This window comes from Garra rufa, chromosome 7 (assembly GCF_049309525.1).
Source record: "Garra rufa chromosome 7, GarRuf1.0, whole genome shotgun sequence".
NCBI lineage: Eukaryota > Metazoa > Chordata > Actinopteri > Cypriniformes > Cyprinidae > Garra > Garra rufa.
The window spans coordinates 12,400,481-12,426,468 of record NC_133367.1 but is presented as its reverse complement, the minus strand read 5'-3'; the positions used below and the strand labels follow the sequence as shown (position 1 = coordinate 12,426,468).

The 25,988-nt window shown below is 36.2% G+C and overlaps 3 protein-coding genes across 3 annotated transcripts; 1 reads left to right on the top strand and 2 right to left on the bottom strand.

Moving 5' to 3' along the window:
• Positions 1–1,271: 1,271 nt before the first annotated feature.
• LOC141337928 (GTPase IMAP family member 8-like) lies at positions 1,272–3,345 on the bottom strand. The gene is made up of 3 exons (XM_073843504.1): positions 3,270–3,345; positions 2,262–2,888; positions 1,272–2,053 (listed from the first exon to the last, which is right to left on the bottom strand). Exons 1-3 carry the CDS (start codon positions 3,343–3,345, stop codon positions 1,272–1,274), a joined length of 1,485 nt encoding a protein of 494 aa, XP_073699605.1.
• Positions 3,346–3,987: 642 nt separating this feature from the next.
• Positions 3,988–11,276, bottom strand: LOC141337927 (GTPase IMAP family member 8-like). Its single transcript, XM_073843503.1, has 5 exons — positions 11,267–11,276; positions 10,756–10,797; positions 8,113–8,775; positions 6,112–6,714; positions 3,988–4,070 (listed from the first exon to the last, which is right to left on the bottom strand). The coding sequence occupies exons 1-5, from the start codon at positions 11,274–11,276 to the stop codon at positions 3,988–3,990; spliced, it is 1,401 nt and encodes a 466-aa protein (XP_073699604.1).
• A 4,003-nt stretch (positions 11,277–15,279) lies between these two features.
• Positions 15,280–25,988, top strand: LOC141337926 (uncharacterized). Its single transcript, XM_073843501.1, has 9 exons — positions 15,280–15,368; positions 15,444–16,831; positions 20,032–20,612; positions 20,713–20,780; positions 20,865–21,079; positions 21,196–21,446; positions 21,537–21,680; positions 22,829–22,988; positions 25,909–25,988. Exons 1-9 carry the CDS (start codon positions 15,280–15,282, stop codon positions 25,986–25,988), a joined length of 2,976 nt encoding a protein of 991 aa, XP_073699602.1.

The following is a 25,988-nucleotide window of genomic DNA, read 5'->3' as shown; positions in this document are numbered from 1 at the left end:
TTCCGCCTCCGCTCCACCACCCTCCGGGTTTCATTAGGTGGTTAGATCGTCTGGAAGCCGCTCCTTGGGGAGGGGCTCTGTCACGTATTGGTCGTCTTGTCATCATTAACTCTTGCACTACACATCATGGACTTCATTCCCCACAAGCCACTGCACTAATCACTGCATTCACCTGCTCCTTGTTTCTCACTGCACTGATTACCACTCACAGCTGCACCTCATCACACTGACTGCATTTAAGCTTCTCACACACACAGCCACCTTGCTAAGTCTTATTGTTCCGTATGGTCTGTATTTCTGAGCGTTTCTTCCCGAGTTTGTTTTCCCTGTGTTTTGATTCCTGGACTCCCTCTCGTGTTTGATTCTTGCTGCCAGCCCCGACCTTTCTGCCTGTTTTTTGACGACGATTTCTGCCTGCCCCTTTGTGTTTGTTTTGTCTCTAATAAATGCTGCGAATGGATCCGCACGTCTCTGACCCTCCTTGTGACAGTCTGTGTGCATGTGTGTAAAACAACAAACTGATGATTTATATGCTTAATCATCTGTAATTGTATACATTGTTGTGATTGATTGGTGCTGGATTTTTAAGAAATTGGTAAAAAAGACTAATCAAATAACAAAAAGGATAAGCAAATCAAAGAAAAAATAGCAGTTTATGGATTTGTTATTTCTGGAAAATACAAATCTTACATTAAATGTAGCCTACTGTAGCCTATGTAAGTAATGTAAAAATACTGAAATACCTCTGTAAACTTACATTATTTACAGGAGATACATACTTTAAAATAACAATTTGGCCATTACATGATACATGCATCTTCAGATAATATATTAATAACATTGAATGATTACTTTTTTTTTTTTTTTTTTTTTTTTGTATTTTGGGCCAGTTGTTGCCTGCTGAAATTGAAATATCTTCATGACTAGATGAAGGTGAGTTTCTCTTTAATATACACATTAGGTTTCTGTAGATGTGAATCACTCAGCCGAGCTAGTCCTGTCAGATCATCCATCCTTACATTAAGCATGTATGGGTCGCCAATCTGGTTTTATCCGTTAAAATTAACTTATTCAAAAAGCATTTGCGGTCCTGGACAGTGAGTGACCTTACATATGCAGGTACAGTCAGATTTGATCCAGTTATTGTTATCAAACAAGTTAACAAATTGCAATAGCTAGTGTTAGCGAAGCGGTCAGGGCCAGATTAAGCAAATGCGGATCCCTTATTTAAATGTAATGTCTTTTTTATATTGTTCTTCTCTCTCTTTAAATTATTCTTCTTTTCTCTTTCTCTCTTTCTCATGATTTTGTCTTTCTTCCTTCATCTTCATCTTCATCTTCTTTTTCTCTTCTTCATGTTTCTTTATCAGTTCTCTTTTTTCTCTGTTCACTTGCTCCACTTTCTCCATCAGTATCTTCATCTGTTGTTCTTGTATTTTTCTCTCCATCTCTCTGAACATCTTACATGAGTAGTAACTGTCTCCGTTTGCTTTCACCATGTTGTCTATCTTCTGCAGTAGATCAGTCACCTGTGTTCGGTCTTCAGTCTCTTTATTATTGAACACATGGAATCTGTTTCCACAAGCTTCAATCAGTTGATTCAGAGCAGATCCAGGTTTTCCCAAAAACTGTTCAATAGTTTTGTTCTTCAGATAATCTCCTCTGGTGAAGAGCACCATGGTGTACATTAAAGAGTTTTCTCCAAACATCTCTTGGATGATCTTCACTGATTTAGAATCTTCTTGAGTGAATGGCCCCACTGGTATCAATAAGAGAAACACATGTGGTCCAGGCAGACTCATGGAGATGCAGTTACTCATTTCTCTTTGGATGTCTTCATTACTGACTTCAGTATCAAACAGTCCTGGAGTGTCGATCACAGTAATGTGTCTGCCGTTGATTTCAGCTGTCACTCTCTGACACTCTTTAGTAACAGATGTTTGAGAAATGTCTGAAATAAACACTTTTCTTCCCAAGATGGTGTTTCCAGTTGAACTCTTCCCAACTCCAGTTTTTCCCAGCAGCACAATCCTCAGATCATCTTCCCTTGAATCTAAAAACAAATTTAAATTAAAAGTTAAAAATGTTCAAAGATCCAGATCATCAGAGAATATTAATGTACAATTTATTTTAAAGCATCAATTGTTATTCACATTATTTTTGGGACTCTGCATACAATGTTATTGTTTTGTCTCCCATATCTGTGTAGACTTTAGAAATCATGAGAAGTTTTTAATCCATGCAGATTTTCTGATCATTACCTTGTGACAGAAACCATGTCTCTAATGAATGGATTTTGCTCTTCATTTCTTCTAATTCTTTAAGTTTTTCCATCTGTATCTCCATCAATGTTTCTGTGGAGAAACAAACACCACTATTTTCCTCCACCATCTGCTCCAGTTTCTCCATCAACACAGACACTTGTGTGTTCAGGTCAATGAACTGATGTCTTCCTCCAAACCTCTCAATGACAGACTGTGTTTCTTCATTTAGTTCTGCTGTCTGATGCTCTGAATTCTGCTTTATGAGGATCAGGATGTGTTTGTTGATTCTTGAGCTGAATATCCTCTGGATCTCCTCTATTTCTGTTCTGTCTTCATTATCAAGTGGAGCATCAGGAATGATGAGGATGAAAACATGAACTCCAGGATGACAGAGAGACACACAGCGGTGAGTCTGACGCATCACTTCCTCCTCTGAGAGCTGAGTGTTGAACAGAGCAGGAAGCTCCACCAGACTGATCAGACGTCCATCAAGCTCCACGTCTCTCCTCACACACTCTGAGCTCAGCTCTGATCTTCTCTCGCTCTGCTTCAGGATCAGGTTTGAGATGAAGGATTTTAATTCTCTGTTACTCCCACACACAACCAGATTCAGCTTATCTGGGTCTGTGACAAAAGAATAAACTAGTTTAACAATGTGGTTTGAACTTGAAAGTTAATAATATCCGCATAATAGCAATCTGGCTAAAAAGTTAAATTTTGAAGTTGAAGGAGAAAATGAGAAAGGGGTCCTATTATGCTCTTTTACAAAGTCTTTATTTTGTTTTGGGGCTGCACTAGAACAGTGGTTCCCAACCTGTGGGCTACAGCCCACCAGCGGGCCTCAGTGATCTTCCAGGGGGGCTGTGAGATATCTTAAAATTAATGTAAATATTATCCAATAATTGTTTAATTTCATCATATTATAGCTAAATAAAAAACGATCAAAGCATGGCCTTTCTCATGTTCTGTGACTGATTGCTTCGGACTCGACGCACTGTTACATACAGACTGTTACATACAGACTGAACTTCCAACCACTGCACACACAATACAGCTTGGCTACATGCATGAAGCAAACCATCGCGGTAATGTAAAGGTATAGACGATTCGAGTAATAATAACGTACTTGAGCGTAACACTCGTGTATATAAGACTCTTACATTAGGCACGCATTAGTCTGCTAATGATTCACAAACTATGCACGCTGTCTGGACTCTGGTCCCTATTGTATTTTTGCGTGAAATTTTAATTCATTTGACTAGTTGTCCAAATTAATGTCCTGTGAGTGTTTTATAATGGATGCTCACTAGAGTGCGGATCGGGCCGCATTTTTCTGTCCGAGCCCGGCCCGAGTCCGACAGAGCAGTAACCGAACCCGACCCGAGCCCGACAAGCATTAAGATATTTATGTCCGAGCCCGATCCCAGCCCGACACAGTTAAAATCTCTTTTTACTCATACTAATGACACATGCACTTTTTTGTGTGGAAAGCCCGCTTTTATTAAGTCACTGTAAAAAAAGCGTTCGGAAATGTCAACAGATGAGAGCATCAGTGCACACTGGGCAAAAAGCGCCGTTATAACACGGGCGCACTATCGCGCTGAGGTGACCGAGCCCGACCCGAACCCGAGCATCCTTTCTAAATATCTGTCCGAACCCGGCCCGACCCGTCGGGTTCCGTCGGGTCCCGTCGGGCTCGGCTCGGGTATCCATCCTCTAATGCTCACAACAGAGGAGGATCTGGTGAGGTTCGGTGATGAGCATCAGACGCGCTCTGACGGAGATCACTAATCTTCACCGATCCGCCTTCAGATTGATGCGTTTAACAGATTTAGAATATATTTGCTGTATTTTTAATTTATGGGTTTATTTTTAAATGTATACAAACAGTAGATATTCAGTTAGTCAAGTTCAAAGGGAGGTTTAGAGAGTTTTTTTAGCATCTCCTTTATTGTCCTGTTTGGTTCACAGGTTCACTTATTTAAGAAAAGTACTCTGATGTCTGAAGTAAAAGGTTATACTTAAGGTTATAAAGTATAATTTAAAGTTAGAATTTTGAGTTTTGCAGTGGAAGAATAATAAGGCAAAACAAATGTTTTGGTTGATAAAAAATAAATACTTTTAACAGCGGAAGTGCAGTGTAAGAGGACATGTCAGGCATAGGGGGGCCTTGCGAAATTGACCAGAGAAGGAGGGGGCCCCGGAGTAAAAAAGGTTGGGAACCACTGCACTAGAACATGCTCACATGCTTAGTGGTACGAAAATGCATTCATTTTCACATAATTTAAATTATTACAATAGCTTTTTCCCCAAGCTGGCACAAATGGCTTGATTAGTTCCGGGTAAAATGAAGGTCTGCCTTCTGAAAAGCCAAATGTGTGGGATACATCATTGTATCCGGAAAACAAACGCTGCAGTCCAAAGGAGTCATTCGTTGTAGTTCTTGAAATGGGATCTTTTGCAAACTAAAGATCTCCCTTTGGAGTGGACTTTGAGATTTGTAACTTTGTAGATTTTTTTTATACACACCACTACACTACACAACACTGACAAAAAGTGAAAAAGCATCATAGGACCCCTTTAAAAAATATTATTCTCAAAAAACAATTTCATGACTGAAGAAAGAAAGACATAAACATCTTGGATGACAATGAGTACATTATCTGTAACTGTACCTTAACAGAAACAGAAGACTAGTTTTTTGGTTTGTAGACATATATTATTCTAACATTCCCAGAACTTTTTCCTAACCGCTTTACTCTGGTATCATTACCCGCTGTATGTTAGTAGTCATCCAGCACAATTATACTGACCAAGTACAGTATAAGCTCCATGGAGGCCTATAATCAGTATTATACAAACATCTGCAACATTTTAATTGGAAGATTAGATTAGATGGTTATTAAAAGAGTAGCCTAAAAGTAATCATTTTGGGAACGTTTTGTATAAGGTCATTTTAAGTATATTTGAAAACAACTGCAACTTTCTGGGAATGTTATGTTCTATATTAGTTATTTTTAGGTTATTTATGTTCTATGTCCTTAAGTAATATAGAGCTTTTCAAGTGCTTTTTTTCAAGTGTGATGTTTGGGATTGCCCAAGTTGCCTGACATGAATCCCTTTATATTTTACATTCTGAGAGAAAATGCTGAAAGTATATATATAAAAAAAAAGCTGGAGCTAAAAATGGCAGTAAAAAGAATAGAAGTAAGTTACTTAAGGCTGGAATACACCACATGTCACAATCTGGCTGGGTTGAGGAGTGGAGATGGAGGAGGAAAACCGGAGTAAATGAAATAATAAGGTTTATTAAATGAAACACAGAATATACAAACAAATAAACAAACAAAAACCAGGAGCATAAACAGAGAACATGTAACGTTATCGACGTTCACTGGGGAGTGAGCAGACACAGACTTAAATACACTGAACATAGGGCGTGGTAACAAACAAGATAACGAGATGATGAGGGGGAAATACAAATATGGGCAAGATTAAACCAAAATAGACAAAACCAGGAGGGGGAGACAAAGACTAAACCATTACACTAGAAACATAAGGGGAAAAACACTGGGAAAACAGAACAGGACAGGACAAAATACTGACATTACACAAGTTTTTAAAATCTGAAGAGATTTTGGCAAATGTCATACAGTGTATTCCAGTCTTAAGGTTCTGGGGCTGAGATTTTAGCCAGTCATTAATTGAAAAGGGTTTAAGATTTTGAGACAATTTTTCTACTTGAAATATGTAGCTTATGTATAAAAAGTTATACTGTACTGCAAATAACCTATAAGATTATTAATTTATTCACACAACAATTCTTTATTCAGAGAAATGCACTCACCCAGTGTCTTGATTTTCATCTGTAATTCTTTGATTTCACCATCTCTCACTCTCTCCTCTAGTTCCTGTCTGACTCTCTTCTCTGGAGTTCTCAAATACATCTGAAGAGAATAGGGCTCAGTCTTCATGCTCTCTATACAGTCAAACAGGTCTGAGATCTGTTCGGAGCTTCTCTGGTCCTTTAACCCCATCACACTGTGGCAACTCCCATAGAGACCCACAATCCTCTGAGATTCAGTGGATTCTACAAAATCTGACACACTTTGGTCAACAGTGAGTTCAGTAGTGAAAAGCACCATGAAATGCTCTTGTGAGTAAAATATTTCTTTAATCTTCTCCATTTCTGCTTTATCTTCATTAGTAAGCGGAGTGACAGGAGTAACGAGGATGAAAGCATGAACTCCAGGATCACAGCGGGACACACAGCGGTGAGTCTCCCGCATCACTTCCTCCTCTGAGAGCTGAGTGAGAACTGGAAGCTCTATTACACTGAACTGCCGTCCATGAATCGTTCCTTCTCTCTGACACACTCTTGACACTGAACTCTTGAGTGTTGGATCATTTCCACACAGCACAATGTTCAGCTTTGTTTTTCCAGCAGTCACTGGAATAATATTTAGAGACAGTAGATTCAATTATGGTACCAAACGCACACTTGCTTAACAGTAAAAATATTATTTGTGACCAATGCTGGTAAAATGAGTAGGAATGTGCAAGGGTTAATTTTAAGCTACAGACAAAAAAAAAAAAAAAAAAAAGTGAAAAAAGTTAATTTTGGTCGAATATGAGGTTTTCAAAACATGACTAAAACGGTTTGCAACACTTTATTTTATTTCAGAAATATTTTTCTACTCAATTTGTTGAACATTTTAATCGGCAGACTAGCGTATCATCCCAGCCCTAATACCAATATCAAAAATCGCAAGACTTTTAGAATCACAATTCTTAAAAAATAAAAAAATAAAGAAAAATAAAAAAATAAAAAAATCCCTGTTCTTACTTTTTAACAATGTACTTTTCTTCTTTTTTTTTTATATAAGATAAAATAAAAATGGATGCATTGTGATTATTAATATAATAATTACTATTAAGAAAGGAAGTGGAGGAAACAAAGCAATTTTGCTATTTGATTTTGCTTTGGAACCCTTGGAAAATTTCTACTTAATTTTTCTCAGAACTGGCTTTGCTGACCGACATTGTTACAAACTGCTGGTTTGGTCTGGCCAGAGGAGAACTGGTCCCCCGACTGAGCCTGGTTTCTCCCAAGGTTTTTTTCTCCATTTCTGTCACCTGTGGAGTTTTGGTTCCTTGCCGCTGTCGCCTCTGGCTTGCTTAGTTGGGGACATTTTCCAGCGATATCGTATACTATTTGAACTGAACTGACGATGATATCACTGAATTCATTGATGAACTGCTTTAACTGAAAATTGATTATTTACAATAATGCGTTACTTACACACTATGGTGCTGTTTAAATACTGTGCAGTTGCTTTGACACAATCTGTATTGTTAAAAGCGCTATATAAATAAAGGTGACTTGACTTGACAAATTCAAAACGGGTGTAGCCCAGTCATTTTTCATCCGGTTCCAACAAATCATATATCACTTTGGTCTTTTCAGGTCTTTTAATGGAAAATGTGAAATAATAAATCATTTTTGAAAATTAGCTCATTTAGTCAGCGCAAGTAAAATATTGTAAAATATGATTAGATTGCAGTACATTCTTTTATCAACTGAAGGGTACCTTGCAGTAGTTGACAATGTCTGTCAATGTCTTAATACCCCATTTAAAAATAACTTTTTTTTTGTTATAATTAAGCATTTAAACCAAAAAAAAAAAAAAAACCTGACTGTTAAAAAGAAATCCTTGCTTAATTCACACAGTAGTGCTCCTAATTTTCTCCCTGTCACTTCCTGTCTCTACGCTGTAACTTAAAGGACACAAAAGCCTTTCTTGCTTATATTCTTAGAGGTATTATTCTGAGAAAAAGACTGACAAACCTCCTCCGTCACTTGCTGTTTGTGTGCTCTCCTTTAGATCAGATTCCTTGTCTTTGTCATCTCCTCTGACTGAACCTCCAGATCTGCTCAGATCTCCATCCACTGATGATCCACCTTCATCCTCAAACACGTTACAGGTTAGAAATATCTCCTCTGTCCTTCTGATCAACTCAGATCGCCATCCTGGGTTTATTGTATCAAACCGAAGATGTCCTCCTCCACACTCTTTTATTAAATCATGAATAGCATTATTCCAGGAATACCACAAGAATCTGCGTGGCTGTTCATCAGTAGTCAGCACTATAGTGTGTTTCATGGCCTGCTCACTGAAGAGGCTGAGCACATATTTCACTCTGTATCTGTTGTCCTCTCTGAAGTCCTTATACTGCAGTACGAGAATGAACACATGAGGTCCTGGAGCAGACAGATGCACACACTCTCTCACTCCCTCTATTATCTGATGCTGTGAGAGATGTGGCTGGAGCAGGAGAGTGTTGATGACTGTGATGTGTCTCTCCTCCACCATTCCACTGATTCTCACACTGTGCTGCTGTGAATAAGATGAAGCTTCTCTGCCATACACTGTTGTACGAAGAATAGTGTTTGCCACTCGTCTGTTTTCTGATCCATACTTTCCTATCAGCACAATCCTCAGATCACTCACTGAAACACAAACACACACAATGCAATAAAAAAAGCACTGCAGAATCAGCACTGAAGAATCTCAGATTAAAAAACCCACAGAATTACCAGATTCCATACAAGTAATCTTAAAGCATCAAGTAACACCTGTCAGAAACTTTAGGAACTTCTATAAAATAAAATAAAAAAAGACATTTGTTTAATACTAAAAAGTTTTATGCAGAGATTTTTTTCTTCATGCTCTAAGCTACTGTATCAAGAGTACTGTACTGTCTGCTGTCACTAATGTGATGTATGAATACGCCCAAATGAGATCTCAGCTATGATGGACTGGAATATTTTTTAATGAATGACAACTTATGCCAAACTGTTCCTCAGACAAAGTTACTGTAGAGGTTCAGAAGACTTGAAATTCAGGCCTAGATCTGTATGGACAAGTTTTATGGTTCTTTTAGGCTGTGCATTTTTATTGTCCTCTTGCATTATTGACAAACTAGTTTCCTATTTGGCATTGTAAAGATGCTTTGACACAATCAGTATTGTATAAAGCGCTATATAAATAAAGGTGACTTGACTTGGAGAGTGGGGATGATTGCTACACTTTTTGCATTCCCTTTAGTTTCTCAGAGACTGTTTGTATTAGAAAGCCGAAATTTTAATACAATAAAGCTGCATCTGTCAGCTACTCACTCACATTGCTGCAACATGTGTACATATTATAATATACGTACAATTAACACTGAAATAGACAAAGGGAAATGTTGCAACCGTCCCCACAATAGGGGACAGTTGCAACATTCAATAAAATGTAATTAAATCATTCTTTAATATAATTTTGCAATTTTTTTATTTTATTTGTGCACAGTCACAGTCTTAATAAGGTAAATTGGCTGTAAAAAAAAAAAAAAAAAAAAAAAAAAACTAAGAATAGTAAATGAAAAACATTAAGTAGCAATTAGGTTTTTTACATATTCAGTTAAAAAAAGGAGAGATAACTAACTGTTAAAGGGGTTCATTAGGATTATCATTATAAAATTACAATTAGGCCTATGTAATGTTATGGCAAGCTTTTAATCAATATTGTGATAAGGGACAGCATGTTGGGACGGTTGCAACAGTGTGTTCCTACAGTGATAGGCATGATAAAAATTGATATATTAGCTTGACAACATATCATTGACATTGGATTTTGGATAGAAGGAATGATAACATGTGGCTGATTTCTTCCAGGAAGTATGAGGGGCCAATAAAGCGTTTGCAGTATAAATATTATCACTGTATCTTATTCCTGCTTGAAGAAATCAGCAATGTTGCAACCGTCCCCACTCTCCCCTACTTAACGTTCTGTATGTGTAACCTACTGTGAATGCTCGACATGCCACTAAAGCTTTCATTATGCTATGACTGGAATCATTCAGGGTAGTATCATCATTTGTAAATCTTTTATCTTCACGCACGGGCATAAATACAATCATAAAGTCAAAACTTTATTGGCATAATTATCAGGCGTTTCTAAGTCACTTTTATCTCATTTCCACGACATATCACGTTCCTACAAGTTAATATGTTGTGGCCACGATAAAATAAAGTGAACTGATCAGCGAACCGAGCTTTGGCTTTACAGAGACAATAGAATGGCAAATTACAATATATAGCAAAAATAAAAAAAATAAAAAAAGATACAAAAATGCATTCTTATAATATAATGCCTAATTTGCCTAATTTTATTGGAGGGTTTTTGTCATCATCTCTCCACACACAACGAGACATTTTAAAACTAGCTTTATCAACAAAAAAGACCTAAAAGACTTAACAAATTAAACAGTTTTGGGAAAGCCGCCTATATGCAAGTAATTCACATTCACAATTTTTTAACTTTATAAATTAAAATCAAATCTCAACATACTGGGACATCATTTTAATTTTAGGGTGAACTATACTTAACTATTACAACACATACATGTTTGACACTTCTTACTGCCAGTGATTTAATTTACTTACTGTTAGGACGATCAAGATTTGGACTATGTCTGCCTGCTGCTGCTAGAGAAAAAAACACATACAGAGAAGGAGAACAGATGTTCTAGCCATTATAAAATATTTACAAAAGCATGTGTGTACTGAAAAGCTGTGATTTCACAATGTTTGCAATTACTAACACAAATCAACATTAATTTAATTGGTTCTTATCTACGGTGTCAAAATTACCCTTTAACTCATATTTACTCCAATGATCTACAGGCTTGATAAAAACAAAAATAATAAATAAATAGGCTATTGCCACATATCAACAAAGAGAAGTGTAAAGAATCGCAAACTAACAAAAAAGAGAGACCTCGCTCAGAAGATTCTTTCTGGTGTTCAATGACACGATTAAACATAAATGAAAAAGCGCAGTCAAATATAATTTAATAAACTAAACGAAGTCTTCTGATGGATAATATTCCATAAATACTTAATAAATCATGGAGGAAATGTGGCTGCGTATATTTTTATCCAATTTGATTCTTACCTGACGCCATTTGAGCACTTAACAAATGTTGAAATCGAAAGAATAGCACTGAAAGATAAGAGCTGACCTTCGCCCCTCATAAAGAGACTGGACAAAGAGGCATTTCTGGTTCGTACCTGAAGACGCACTTTGGAGGATGTTTTATGTCTTTGCGTAATTCAGCCAAAGGGTGGCGCTCTAATGTTGATTAATATGATCTAATTACACACGCAAAAAATGGAATTATTAGGGGCCAAGCACCGATATATATATATAATATTATTATTATTATTTTTTTTTTTCAAATAAAATTCAATATATTTTTAATTGATTTCTTGAATTTTAAGTTTGTTTTTTTTATGCATTTAATAGTACATCTTTTCAACTGGTATTATTTACTCACCCTCAAACCTGCACGAGTTTCTTTCTTCTGCTGAACACAAATGAAGATTTTACTTTCAAAGTGTGAAAAATAAAACGCTTTGGAAGTCAAAGGATACCTTGGTTTAAGGCTGCTTTGTGGCTCCACAAACTTCTGTCAAAATATAATGCAGAATAAACAACAGACTAAATTAAATTTTCTCAGAAATCTGTGTTGCATTTGTAAATGCTCTGTAAATGCATTCATGCGCTGCATAATTTTGGAGATGTTGCATTAAATCCCGGCAAGATACCCTCCTTCCTTACTATACAAAGTGGGTATGTGTAATAAGCATGACAATACATTTTTTGGCCATTATTTAATGTATGTTTGCATATTTACCATTTTAATTGTCTGTTTAAAGGCTGGAACAGAAATCATTGAGTATTTAAGAGAGGCGTTCCATCACGTCCTGCAGTTTTGGGATAAAATCAAGCCTTCGTTATTGTGGGAGAAATTACAATAAAATGGCACAACCATTTGTTTGCACAAAAGTTGTTGATACATGTATTTAATGACAGTACATTTCAGACATTGAGTAACTCAAGCCTGCTGCTGCTGTTTGCAGTTTCTACAGTACTTAGTGCTTAGTGCTTTTTAGTCGGCTTCATCAACACAATGTCATCAGTTTACTCCATTTATAATTGTATTGTCTGTACTAGTTTTAAAGCATTAGATGTTCACCACTATGAATGAGCTGTATCGAGTTAAACAACTTTGGACCACTGAATCCTGATCTTAAAATACATAATATTGCTGCATAAGACCAAAATGTATCAAAAATGCATGGCATTTAACTTTCTTAATGCACATTGTCGCAAAAAAAAAACAAAAAAAAAAAACAATATAAACCTTTTATATATTATATACCTTTTCTGAAGTAGGATGACAAAGATTGCTTCAAATAGAAACACGGTTTAAGATTATTCCAATATTTGAAGTACAAATACATCACAAAAATAATTGCATAATCTAGAGTTATATACTCAACATTTATTTATCACTTGACCTTTGTCATGACTTTACAAGCCGATTCCCATGGCCATATTTACGACATTAGTGTCCCACTTTACAGTAATGCACAAAGGTTAATTATTAACCAAGACAGAACTGATGGTCAGGAGTTTCTACTATATATACACACATACATATTAAATATATATGCATGCATGCATATATGTAAACTGCAACAGGTTAAAAACCAGAACACGCAACACTGTTAGTCTTAAAATGTTACAATTCATTAGCCCTGATTGCCTTGTTGGCCCTGTTAATGCTGCTCAGGACCTCAGAAAACACAGTGGACCAGCACCAGCAGATGACATGGCACCCCAAACCATCACTGACTGTGGAAACTTTACACTGGACCTCAAGCAACATGGATTCTGTGCCTCTCTTCCTCCAGACTCTGGGATCCTGATTTCCAAAGGAAATGCAAAATTCACTTTCATCAGAGAACATAACTTTGGACCACTCAGCAGCAGTCCAGTCCTTTTTGTCTTTAGCCCAGACGAGATGCTTCTGACGGTGTCTGTTGTTCAAGAGTGGCTTGACACAAGGAATGCGACAGCTGAAACCCATGTCTTGCATACGTCTGTGCGTATTGTCTCTTGAAGCACTGACTCCAGCTGCAGTCCACTCTTTGTCAATCTCCCCCACATTTTTGAATGGGTTTTGTTCCACAATTCTCTCCAGGGTGCGGTTATCCCTATTGCTTTCACATTTTTTTTTCTCTACCACATCTTTTCCTTCTCATTGCCTCTGTATTAATGTGCTTGGACACAGAGCTCTGTGAACAGCCAGCCTCTTTTGCAATGACCTTTTGTGTCTTGCCCTCCCTGTGCAAGGTGTCAATGGTCATCTTTTGGACAACTGTCACATCAGCAGTCTTCCCCGTGATTGTGTAGCCTACAGAACTAGACTGAGAGACCATTTAAAGGCCTTTGCAGGTGTTTTGAGTTAATTAGCTGATTAGAGTGTGGCACCAGGTGTCTTCAATACTGAACCTTTTCACAATGTTCTAATTTTCTGAGATACTGAATTGGGGTTTTCATTAGTTGTCAGTTATAATCATCAAAATTAAAAGAAATAAACACTTGAAATATATCAGTCTGTTTCACTTCTTGAATGGAATTAGTGAAATAAATTTGTGAAGTTATTCTAATTATATGACCAGCACCTGTATGTATGTATGTATGAGCAATGTAACATTTGGTGGTTAAACTATTTGTCTATTTATTATGTAAACAAGGCTTTCTATAATACTTTACTCATCTTCCAGTATCCACATCCAACCTCATATTTTATGTACAGTAGGTTCATAAAGGTTTTAGCAATACATTCGTTAAATCAGTCTTACCATTTGCTATTTAAGACAAGTCTGAGGTTATTCTAAGTTCTAAGTTATTAACGATAATTTCTACGAATTTGAATTATTCTTATGTTTTGTCTTGAACCACATGAGTAGCCTACAAAATATTGTTAACTTTTTTCTTAAGTTAGAAAATAAGATGGAATAATTTCTTTACAAATGTTTTGTGAATCCGGTCCCTGGGTCACCAGAAATTCTTCCAAAAAAATATCTCTTATTTCTTAAGATTCTTAAAATAAACTGAGCGCCAAACCAGTCAAACTGGTCTCGACTAAAATAGTGTGTGCACTTAAGATTATTATGGTAATCTGCAGGAAGTGCAAAACGACACTACTTGAAGTGTGAGTTTGTCCGTGCGTCTTCATTCAGATAAAGCCTGTGATTTTCTTAAGGAAAACATTTAGATGTTCTTAAGAACATATTTGGGAACTTCTTAAACAAATTTAAATGGATTGCACTTAGGAACATTTTTTACCAACTTCTTGGATTTAATCATAAGAAATGTCTTATTTCTTAAGAAGATTTTCGTGAATTCGGTTCCTCTGTTGGTATTTTCATGATTTGGTGCTTACTGAAGACAGACACAAAATGAGGTGGGTTTGTTTGTTGTTAATGTTGAATTAAAATGTTTTAGGAATGACATGCACCATGGAAAAAAAAACCGGACACAAAGCACCTGTGAAAACTGTTAAACCTGTTTTTCAGACCTCTTTGACATTTACACACTGAAATGACTGCCTATGGTGTAATTATGAATGTGTTTTAAAAAAAATTTAAACCTTGTATGTTTTTTTACTTGGTAATTTAAATCTGAATGTGGATTCATTTCAAATTGACCTGTGTGTAGGTTTAGGATGCTAGAAAATATGAACTCAGTTAAAACAATATTCTAATAAATTTCCAACGGAGTGTGTGTGTGTGTGTGTGTGTGTGTGTGTGTGTGTGTGTGTGTGTGTGTGTGTGTGTGTGTGTGTGTTTATATACTGGTGGGGACCTAAACCTGAATACACACAGACTGGTGAGAACTTGTGTCACGGTGGGAACCTAAACTGAGGTCCCCAATGGGGGAATAAGCTTATAAATCATGCAGAATTAGTTTTTTTGAGAATGTAAAAATGCAGAAAGTTCCCTTAGGTTTAGGGTGGATGTCCCCACAATGATAGTGGAACAAACGTGTGTGTGTGTGTGAGAGAGAGTGAGATTTTAAATGCCTTTATCTGTATGCACACAAGTTTACCAGAAATGGAAAAACTGGACAAACTGCTCAAAGTTTACAGCACTGGAAATTCTTTTGTGCTTTTAGTATATGGTTCACAGCACATACTGCAACAGTACATGACTCATATAAATAGTATGTGTTTAAATCATTTTTAGTCAAATCATCTGAGCTTTTCCTTCTCTTGCAGTCTTAAAGGTCCCTTAAAAACCAAACTGCTTCTGCAGGAGTGCCATTTTACTTGGTCTTTAAGCGAAGAAGACTTTGTTCTCTGTGATTTACTGAATCGTTTGGAGGAACAGATTCAGCTGGAGTGTAAAGAGGCGAGAGTAACACGAGCTTACAGCAGCCTTGGATACATTCAGTATCTATATGGGAACAAGCAAGAAGCACTCGCAAACCTGCAGAAATCAGTGGAGATTGCAAAAGAACGCTACAAAGACAGTGATGAAGTTCTTATTGTTACCTATGGAGACCTTGCCTGGTTGCACTTTCATATGAATGAGTTTTCTAAATGTGAAGACTACTTGAGAAAATTAGAGTGGATAAATAGAAAGTATTTGAAAGGATGCACTTGTACTGTGGAGGTGCTCAGAGAAAAGGGTTGGGCTTTTTTAAAATTCTCTAACAAATACTCAAATGCTGCAAAGGAATGCTTTAGACGGGCCCTTGAAATGAACCCGGATGACAGTGATTTAAATGCAGGCTATGCTATTGTACTGTACCGAACAACGAAAAACATCCCTGACACTTCAGAATCACCAACAATAAAACAACTTGAACGAGCTGTACAGCTTAATCCAGAAGATGCTGTTCTACTACTACTGCTAGCCTTAAGAACACAGCATAAAGATGACAGGACAATTTCTGAAACTGCACAGAAGAAGGTGACTATGGCACTGAAGATGTCCCCTGAAAACCCACACGTCATAAGATATGCAGCACAATTTTGCCGCCAATTAGGAAACACAGACGCTGCAATTACACTACTGGAAGAAGCCCTGCAGGCTACACCAAACTCTGCCTTTATACACCATCAGCTGGCTCTGTGTTACAGAAATAAAATATACCAGGAAAAGAAACATTGGAAACATGAGTCTTATGAAATACAGCAATATCAGAATCACTGTATCAAGCATCTGGAAGATGCAGTCCGCCTAAAGCCTTCTTTCGTTATAGCCATGGCAGATTTAGCGCTGCACTACGGACAACGTCATAATTTTAATGAGGAAGACGCGAAGACGTTTTTTGATCAAGCGTTTGAAATGGCGAATAATGACAAGCAGCACCTGCCGACAGTTCATTGCTCATATGGCAATTATCAGCTCTATACCCGAAAATCTGAAGAACTGGCCATCTATCATTTTATGCAAGGTCTGAGGCTGCAGCCGAAATCAGACCCAGGTAAGATGTGTGAGAAGAAACTGGAAAAAGTGATTGATCGTCGTATTACTAGGCTGAAAAACCCGGAAGACAGGATGGTGTGTGGCATAAAGGGATTCATTCATGAAGTGAAAGGTGAAAAACTCAAGGCTGAAGAGTTTTATGAGAAAGCCCTAAAAAATGGATTGGATTTCGGTAAATGCATACTTTTTAAATTCTCTTAATTATTATTTTTTTTCCATTGGATATAAATTAATATTGGATATGTTGGATTACTTGAAATACACTGGTCACCAAATTATGACAACTACTTGTTGATAACAACTTTATCACTTTGGTAACAGCCTAAAATGTCTTATTCTAATTGACTATTGATTCAATATAAGAATTTGACGCAAAAGATAATACAGACTTGTAGAAAAAAAGAATGGCTTTATAAAAGTAAAAAAAAAAAAAAAAAAAAAAAAAAAAGCCCATAAACCATAAAAATCATTTAAACTTGTTGGAAAATATTCATTTCAGTCACTGCTGTGAACTGACCACTCTGAATAGGAAGAATATCGAAAACTTTAGGAGTCAGCTGTCCACAGTAATTCTGCAGCGCAACCCACTCAGCAAAATTCTGTCTGATTATTGTAATAGATAAAATCTCAGGAAATACTAAGATAAAATGTGTCAATATTGCACACCCCTCAGCTAGATATTTAAGTCTTCATTGCTTAGTGATAGTTTGGTACACCTAATTCACTGATCGTCGTAAAATAAGATTTGAACTAATTAGAATTAGGTTTTCTCAGTGATAACAAGGACAAGACAAAAAGATGAATCATATTTATATTATATGTGACCCTGGACCACAAAAGCAGTCTTAAGTCGCTGGGGTATGTTTGTAGCAATAGCCAAAAATATATTGTATGGGTCAAAATTATAGATTTTCATTTTATGCCAAAAATCATTAGGAAATTAAGTAAAGATCATGTTCCATGAAGATTTTTTGTAAAATTCCTACTATTAATATATCAAAATGTAATTTTTGATTAGTAATATGCATTGCTAAGAACTTAATTTGGAGAACTTTAAAGGTGATTTTCTCAGTATTTTGATTTTTTTTAAACCCTCAGATTCCAGATTTTCAAATAGACGTATCTCGACCAAATATTGTCCTATCCTAACAAACCATACATCAATAGAAAGCTTATCTATTGAGCTTTCATATGATTACATCTCATTTTTGTAAAATTTAATCTTATGACTGGTTTTGTGGTCCAGGGTCACATATGGGAAGGTGGGGGTCTGATTAGGTGTGGGCGGGGCTAAACAGGCAGTGATGTAGAAGCAGGCGTTGATTTTCTTCTGCGGTTTTGGTCATAGAGTGGCACATTCCTAAGCCGTCGTTTTGGCAGATTGGCTTCAATATAAGCTGTTTTTTGTGACTAACAAGAAAGTTTTGAGTTTTGAAACTTACAGGATGTTAGTACAATATAATACATTGACCTCTTATATGTGACCCTGGACCACAAAACCAGTCATAAGGTTAAATTTTACAAAACTGAGATATATACATCATATGAAAGCTCAATAAATAAGCTTTCTATTGATGTATGGTTTGTTAGGATAGGACAATATTTGGCCGAGATACTTCTATTTGAATATCTGGAATCTAAGGGTGCAAAAAAAATCAAAATCCTGAGAAAATCACCTTTAAAGTTGTCCAAATTAAGTTCTTAACAATGCATATTACTAATCAAAAATCACATTTTGATAGGTTTACAGTAGGAATTTTACAAAAAATCTTCATGGAACATGATCTTTACTTAATTTCTTAATGATTTTTGACGTAAAAGAAAAATCAATAATTTTGACCCATACAATGTGTTTTTGTCTATTGCTACAAATATACCCCAGCGACTTAAGACTGGTTTTGTGCTCCAGGGTCACATATGTCAAAAGATCAAGATTTCAGTTCATGATCTCTTTAAATATCTAGTTGTCAAAAGGTTCTCTAACATTTTGGAGTTGAACTATTTAATAATGTATTAATGGATTTAGTACACATTATATTAACATTATATTATTAATAATATATGCATATATAATCTCAATGTTTTGGTATTGTAGAGAAATTTACAGTTAACCCCACAGAGAAACCAATTTACTAAATTTTAAAGTTTTGAAAGGTCATGAAAATGAGTAAGAAGCCAGCCTCCAACTAAATAAGAAAACTGATACAAATATTCTACATATGATTCAGTCATAGTTTGGGATATGAGTTAATGGTGTTAGAACTAATAAAAGTAATTACAAATGTTAAGCATATAGGTTAGTGGGTACATTGTATGTTAGTAAACTTCATGGCCCTAGGCACAGTATATCTTTACATGTTGCAGACAGTAATAAAACAGAAAAAGATACAAACTCAAATTGATAACTCTCTTTCTGCAAAACGTAATATTTGATTCAAATGAATTGTTATACAACAAATACAAATTTAATTGCTGGAAGTGGGACTAAATGAATAACACCGTTACTGCATTCCTGACATGGGTTAGACTCTCAGTCACCTCTCTGATACCAAAGACAGACCTTGCTTTTAACATTAATACCAAAACAGGTACATTTATTTAGAGAGAACTTGTGATTGTGTATTCATTATATACGGCGAAGATTGGAAATCCACCCTTTCAGTATTTATGTCAGGACTTTCACCTAGTAATTCCAAAATATAAAGACTCTTCTGCTATATACATTTTTAACCATAGAAATGTTGAATAACACGGTTTTATTGGGACAGACTATACCCTCTCTGTAAAAATTTACAATGTGTAATTCATTGGTTCCTCAAAAAAATAAATAAATAATAATAATAATAATAATAATAATAAATAAATAGGTTTACTTGTTAGCATGCAGTGGTTTATTCAGATAAAACACTGCATTGATTTACATAATAGTTCAACTATTTCCTCTATTAAATATTGTCCAGGTCAAACCCAAACAACTGACCCTTGTTTATAAAGTCAATTGTCCTAAACCCTTTTGTTCAGTATTTATGATTGCTAAATCCATTGCATAATAATTTTTTCAATATTGTTATTAGAATATCATTCCACTGTAAAATATATTGTTTATTAAGGCTGACCTTCTTTATTAATGATACAGTTATTTGTGCAAAAAATGAAATTTAATAAAAAATTGCATGCAAAAAAGCATGCATCAGTGTAGGCAAAGTAAACAATTTAGACATTTACATTAACATTGTCATGTTTTTATTTGTATGCAATTATCATATATCCAAGATATCTCCAATGTGTAGAGAGATATTTAACTTGGCTATAAAAAAATCAGGTTAAACTCAGCAACATCAGCTTTATACTGCTTTTTTTTTCTCAAAATAGGTGAAAGCCCTCTTCTTACAGAGATGAGAATTTGGCTCATGAGTTTCAGGGAAACAGAAAAATGTGTTTTAAACCTGGTTTTTGATGGAGGACATTATGATGAAGTTGACAGTGGTAGAGTTAAGACTTACAAAGGCACAATGAACAAGAAGACTGTGCACTTGGCTGATATTGATATTTGCAATGCCAAGAAAATTCTAAGATGGGAAAAACCTATTCTTGGGCCTCATGCCGTTCTGCTTGCATTTACTCTACATGATGACAGTTTCACAAACCAGACCAAAGAGATTCTTGAAAATTTAGAGTTTCTTGGAGAGAAATTCTGGAATCATGTCACTTTAGTATTTATAGAGGGAGACTGTGGTATAAATGAGTACACAGGAGCTCAGAGAAGCGTAATAGAGTGGCTTCTTAAAAAATGTGGACACAAATCATACATCTGTGGCTCAGCACCAGAAATTACAGAAAGGAGAGAGCTTTCAGAGAGGATACAGAGGATGATCAGGAGAAATCATTCAATGCATCTGGTATTACCAGACATTTTAGACGGAGATTCTCAATCCCCTTCAGACATTTTAAGAGTAAGTCACTGATTCATTTTATGTTAATCTCTTTAAAAATATACATGTGTAGTTTGACAATACAATTTCAATTCACTTAAATTCTTTGTATTTTTCCCAGAAGCTAGAGCTGAAGGATTATTTGTTCACTCCTGAGGTCATCATTCAAGAAGGGCAAAGTAAATACAGGTACTGTGTCAACAAACAGGTGAAGAAAGATCATTGACTGTATTAGTTTGCATTCTTATTTGACATCTCTTTGAAATCAAATAGGTTACAGTGCAGCCATGCAGGCTGGTACCATTGCGAGTTTACACAGATTGGTTTTAACATGGAGGGGAAAGGAGAGGTGGTGTACAGAACTGATCTTCAGGACAGTGACTGTCCAGTCCCTGCCAACCATTACCAAGCAGGACCTGTGTATGATATCAAATGTGTTCGGGGTGAGCTGTCTCAACTCAGACTTCCTCACTGTGAGACCTCCATTGGTGAGCTGCATGGCAATCTTATGAACAATATGACTGTTACTGAAATTTTATCTGTCAATAGTACAAAGCGCAAAGTGATACAGCAAAAACTTTTTTTTTTTTTTTTTTAATCTCAGAGGATGCCTGCCACTTCATGTCAGTTATACACTACTCTAATCAGATTGTTGATATTCTGAAACCTCAGGATATCACAAGCACACACGTTACAGTGAGCATCACAGGAACATCAAAGTTTCGTCTTTCCAAAGTGGCAAACTGGTTTACTGATCGTTGGCATAAGATATCTGGCCAGGTGATGCTATTCTACATAGAGCGAACACACAGGCTGCATGTATTTCTTAAGGCATGCAACGTGGACCCCAGAGAAGTAAATTTTAAATAATTTTGTGTTTATGCAATTTCACCATATTTTGGCTGACCTTTATAAACAAACTTACCTTTTTTTTTTTTCTTCCAGGTGAAAAAAGATATGGAGGATTACACATTAATCCAAACCTCTTGTCAATGCGACCTCAAAAATAAACATCAGTACAGCATGTCCTGTGATTCTGTTGAACAGCATGGGTGCTCAGAGAGGCTACTTTCAGAGGTAGAACCACCGGTTAGTATGGATTAGTTTTTTTTTTTTTTTGTTTTTTTTTTAATGATTTCACTTTTGTTTATCTACCCTTGTCATTTCGGTTGCTTATGATTACTTACAAATTGTAACAGTCTCCACAGAAATCTCTGTAATCTCTTTTTTTTCACGTATTTAAGATTTTAAAAATAATTGAAAAGCATGTCTGTGACACGTTAACTAACAGACAAGGGGACTGGATACAAATCAAGTTTTTAAAACAAACAAGACACTAAAAATACAAGAAAGAATAAAAACATAAGCAAACAAGAACTTGAACTGAGAACACCAACTAAACCATAGATGACAACCAAGACCTAGTCTCGCGTAGCCAGACCTTCAGACTGACGGCTGAAGGTCTGGAATTCATGGAAGCTTTAGTTGGCCAAGGCCCGCCCATAAGACCGTTTGATCGACATGTCAAACAACCAATCACAGTTCGTTTCATTCAGCGTCACGTTTCGGGGCGTGGAGATGCTCCCACAACAACAGACTAGCGTGCAACAAGTCAGTCATTGAAATAACCAGCATTGAAAGATAACGAAGAAGAGGGAGAACAAGCAGTAAGTCAGTAATTTGTTCGCGAACGTGGCGAATGTGTATAACAACAATGGCGTCTGCATAAGCACCTTTTAGCAAAACGCTGAATTAATCAGTCTGCGCTTTGTTTCCCGGCGGACCGAATATAAACGCGACACTCGCATCTCCTGGAAATCCGGTCAAATTCAACGAATCAGATGACGACTTCGACATTCCTGAAGTGTTTCCAGTTAAGTGTACCATATGCATCAGACGTTTAGCCAACGTTCCGTTGGCGTGACGTCTGAGGCTGAGACTAACCAAGACCTAACAAATTACAGTGGGACTCAAGGGCTACAAGGGGTAAATGAGAGAAATAAGGAATATACAATCTGACTACAAAACTAAAACAGGAAACTAACAGATCAAACTTTGAACATAAATGCAAAGACCAGTCACATTTTTAGTCACACTTATTGACTCTTCATTAATAGGCTTACTATTTCCCCAATGATAAAACTCGTAAAAACAAATCGTTTTTTCTAATATGTATTCACATATAGTTATGCATTTTAATCAGCATTTTAATAATATCCCTTTCTTTCATTTGCAAGGACACAAAATTACAATTTAATGATCAATGGAAACATCACTTTCCAACATTTGATATAAAGTTGCCAGATGGTGTGATGAAGGTGAAACTACAGCTCAAAAAGAAAAACCCCTATAACGGAGCATTCAAAGAAGTATGGAGACGTAACATAACACTGACAGGTAAGACTTACTTTTGTGGAAGTAAATAACTGACATGACAACAATTTTCTTTGTGCTGATTTAGCAAATGAGCTCTGCACAATGTAAAATATGCATTAATTGTTTAAGGATTTTACTGATCATTTACAGGTATGTGTAAATTTGAATATCACGGAAAGTCCATTTATTTCAATAATTTGTTTCAAAAAGTGAAACTTGTATGTTATATTAGTTCACTACACAAAGTTAAATATATTTCAAGCCTTTGTTTAAAAAAAAATTCCAGTATTTCACAAAATTAGAATATCATGACAAAGTTCAACATTGTAGGCTCCCTGTGTCCCAATCTAGTCAGTTAATTAACGCAAAACACCTGCAAAAGGTTTCATCTGCCTTTAAACTGTCTCAGTCTGGCTTAGTAGGCTTCACAATCATGGGGAAGACTGCTGACTTGGCAGTTTTGCAGAAGACCATCATTGACACCCTCCATAAGGAGGAAAAGTCTCAAAAGGCAATTGCAAAAGAAGCTGGATGCTCACAAAGCACAGTATTGAAATATATTAACAGAGTGTTAAGATGAAGGGAAAAATGTGTCCGGAAAAGTTGCACAAGTGACAGTGATGACCGTAGCCTTGAGAGGATTGTGATTCAGAAATCTGGGGGAGCTTCATAAGGAGTGGACTGAGGCTGGTGTCAGTGCATCAAGAACCACCACATACTGTACAGACGCCTGCATGACATGGGCTACAGCAGGATATTGCCATGCGTCAAGCCACTCCTGAACCAAAAACAGCGTCAGAAGCGTCTGTGCTGGGCTAAGGAGAAAAAGTGCTGGTCTGTTGCCCAGTGGTCCCAAGTCCTGTTTTCAGATGAAAGCAAATGTTGCATTTCATTTGGAAATCAAGATCCCAGAGTCTGGAGGAAGACCGGAGAGGCACAAAAGTCAAGCTGCTTAAAGTCCAGTGTGAAGTTTCCACATTCAGTGATGGTTTGGGGAGCATGTCATCTGCTGCTGTGGGATCGCTGTCTTTTATCAAGTCCACAGTCAACGCAGCTGTCTACCAGGAAATTTAAGAGCACTTCATGCTTCCTGCTGCCGACAAGCTTTTTGGAGATGATGATTTTATTTTCCAGCAGGATTTGGCACCTGCCCACAAAGCCAAAACTACCAGTACCTGCTTTAACAGCCATGGAATAACTCTAGTTGATTGGCCGGCAAACTCGCCTGACTTAAACCCCATTGGAAATCTATAAAAGGAAGATGAGGGAACAGAGACCCCGAAATGCAGATGAGCTGAAGGCCAATATCAAAGCAACTTGGGCTCCATAACACCTCAACTGTGTCAAAGGCTGATCGCCGCCTTGATGCTGGAATTAGTGCAAAAGGAGGCCCAAGAAAGTACTGAGGACATAGTACAGTACATTAAAACACTTTCAGAAGCCAACATGTGTTTAAGATCCTTTTTTTATTGGTCACATGCAATATTCTAATTTAGTGAAATACTGGATTTGTTTTTGTTTTGTTTTATCTTTAATCCATAATCATCAAAATCGAAACAAATAAAGGCTTGAAATATTTCACTTTGTGTGTAGTGAACTAATGTAACATACAAGTTTCACTATTTGAAACAAATTATTGAAATAAATGGACTTTCCCTCGATATTCAAATTTTTTGGCACACACCTGTAAATCAAGTGATTTATTTGGTTAATCTTAAAGGAGTTAAAAATGAAACCAACTTTATATCTACAGACTATACAGCAGAAAGCGGAAGACAAAGCCTATCAACTGATGAGCAGTGTAAGCACATAACCTTAACCTAAACTTAGCCTAGCCATTTTATTTACACTAGAATCAGTTAGTAGCCTGTAGATAGTGCATCAAATTATTAGCTGCTTGCAAACGTTTGAATATACTGTACAAATAAACTGTGTTCATGTCTACATTCTAGGTTTATCCTTTCTGAAAAACAACAGAACTCAGCTTATCCGAAGTGTGAGAAATGTTCATGCCATTTTAGATCACTATAATGGCATCATTGCCAAGGAACTGATAAGTGAAATCAGAGGAATGAAAACAACTCAGGAAAAAATGAGGAACATTTTTGATATCATAGAATCACAAGGCCGTTTATCAGAACTGACATTTTTCAAATGTCTTTGCAAGGAAGAAAAAATTCTTATGAAAAATATGGTAAAAGGGGTTATCAACAATATCGACCATTGTTTTTGCTGACCAATATTCTTTTGATCTGATATGATCTAATGTAGGGACCTGCAATAATATGGTTTGACCAGTGTGGCACTGTATCATAAAAAAGTTTAACTTATGTTCAAACTCCTGCTGTTGAATTTGGGCTGTACATATATTGTGAAATTACTGAAATGTGACAATGTTTAGATTGTGATGATTATGAATTCTTGTGTTTGTCCAATTTATGATCACCTCTAAATTACCAGTAAATAATATATTTTCAGAGGTAAAAATGAAATTTTAAATTTAATATATTTTATTTCCCATTCCACTTCAAAATGGAGCAAATGGTGTATAAAGGGCTGAGAATTAGTTTATAGCAATTTGGTTTGGTGTTGTTTTGCATTAATATTTGTCATTCAAACAACTATTGTGGGAATTTCATCAAATGTGGTTTATTAGAGTTCTTTTTGAGGTTTGATTGATAATTAATTAATCCAAATGTTTGATGACTGTCCAATAACTCTGATTATGCTTTTTAAAAATGGCTTTAACCCTTCTACCTTTTTGTTCTGGTAAGTAATATCTGTATGCCAGGGGTGTTTCCACCTAGGAGGCAAGTGAGGTAGTTTCTCCTCAATATTGGATGAGAAAAAAAAAAATCGTAGTACAAAAATAAAACATTTTAAATAAAAATATTTTAAAACATAACATTCAAAAGTGTATAAATCACGTGTTTTTCTAAAGAAACATTGTCTAACACCACCACCATCAAAGTTATAGGAGTCCACGTCTCTCTCGCCTCCCCTGAGCCCATTGAGTTTTAA

What these genes read in the sequence shown, in the direction of transcription:
- LOC141337928 (XM_073843504.1), bottom strand. Translation starts at nt 3,345, where the DNA reads ATGGTTTGCTTCATGCATGTAGCCAAGCTGTATTGTGTGTGCAGTGGT. An exon ending in CAGTCTGTATGTAACAGTCT is followed by an intron (nt 2,889 to 3,269) that starts GTATGTAACAGT and finishes CTTTTGTCACAG; the next exon opens with ACCCAGATAAGCTGAATCTG. An exon ending in GACATGGTTTCTGTCACAAG is followed by an intron (nt 2,054 to 2,261) that starts GTAATGATCAGA and finishes ATTTGTTTTTAG; the next exon opens with ATTCAAGGGAAGATGATCTG.
- LOC141337927 (XM_073843503.1), bottom strand. An exon ending in AAATCTTGATCGTCCTAACA is followed by an intron (nt 8,776 to 10,755) that starts GTAAGTAAATTA and finishes TTTGTGTTTCAG; the next exon opens with TGAGTGATCTGAGGATTGTG. An exon ending in AACAGCAAGTGACGGAGGAG is followed by an intron (nt 6,715 to 8,112) that starts GTTTGTCAGTCT and finishes ATATTATTCCAG; the next exon opens with TGACTGCTGGAAAAACAAAG.
- LOC141337926 (XM_073843501.1), top strand. Translation starts at nt 15,280, where the DNA reads ATGGAAAAACTGGACAAACTGCTCAAAGTTTACAGCACTGGAAATTCT. An exon ending in AAAAAATGGATTGGATTTCG is followed by an intron (nt 16,832 to 20,031) that starts GTAAATGCATAC and finishes TTCTCAAAATAG; the next exon opens with GTGAAAGCCCTCTTCTTACA. An exon ending in ACGTAACATAACACTGACAG is followed by an intron (nt 22,989 to 25,908) that starts GTAAGACTTACT and finishes GTTTTTCTAAAG; the next exon opens with AAACATTGTCTAACACCACC.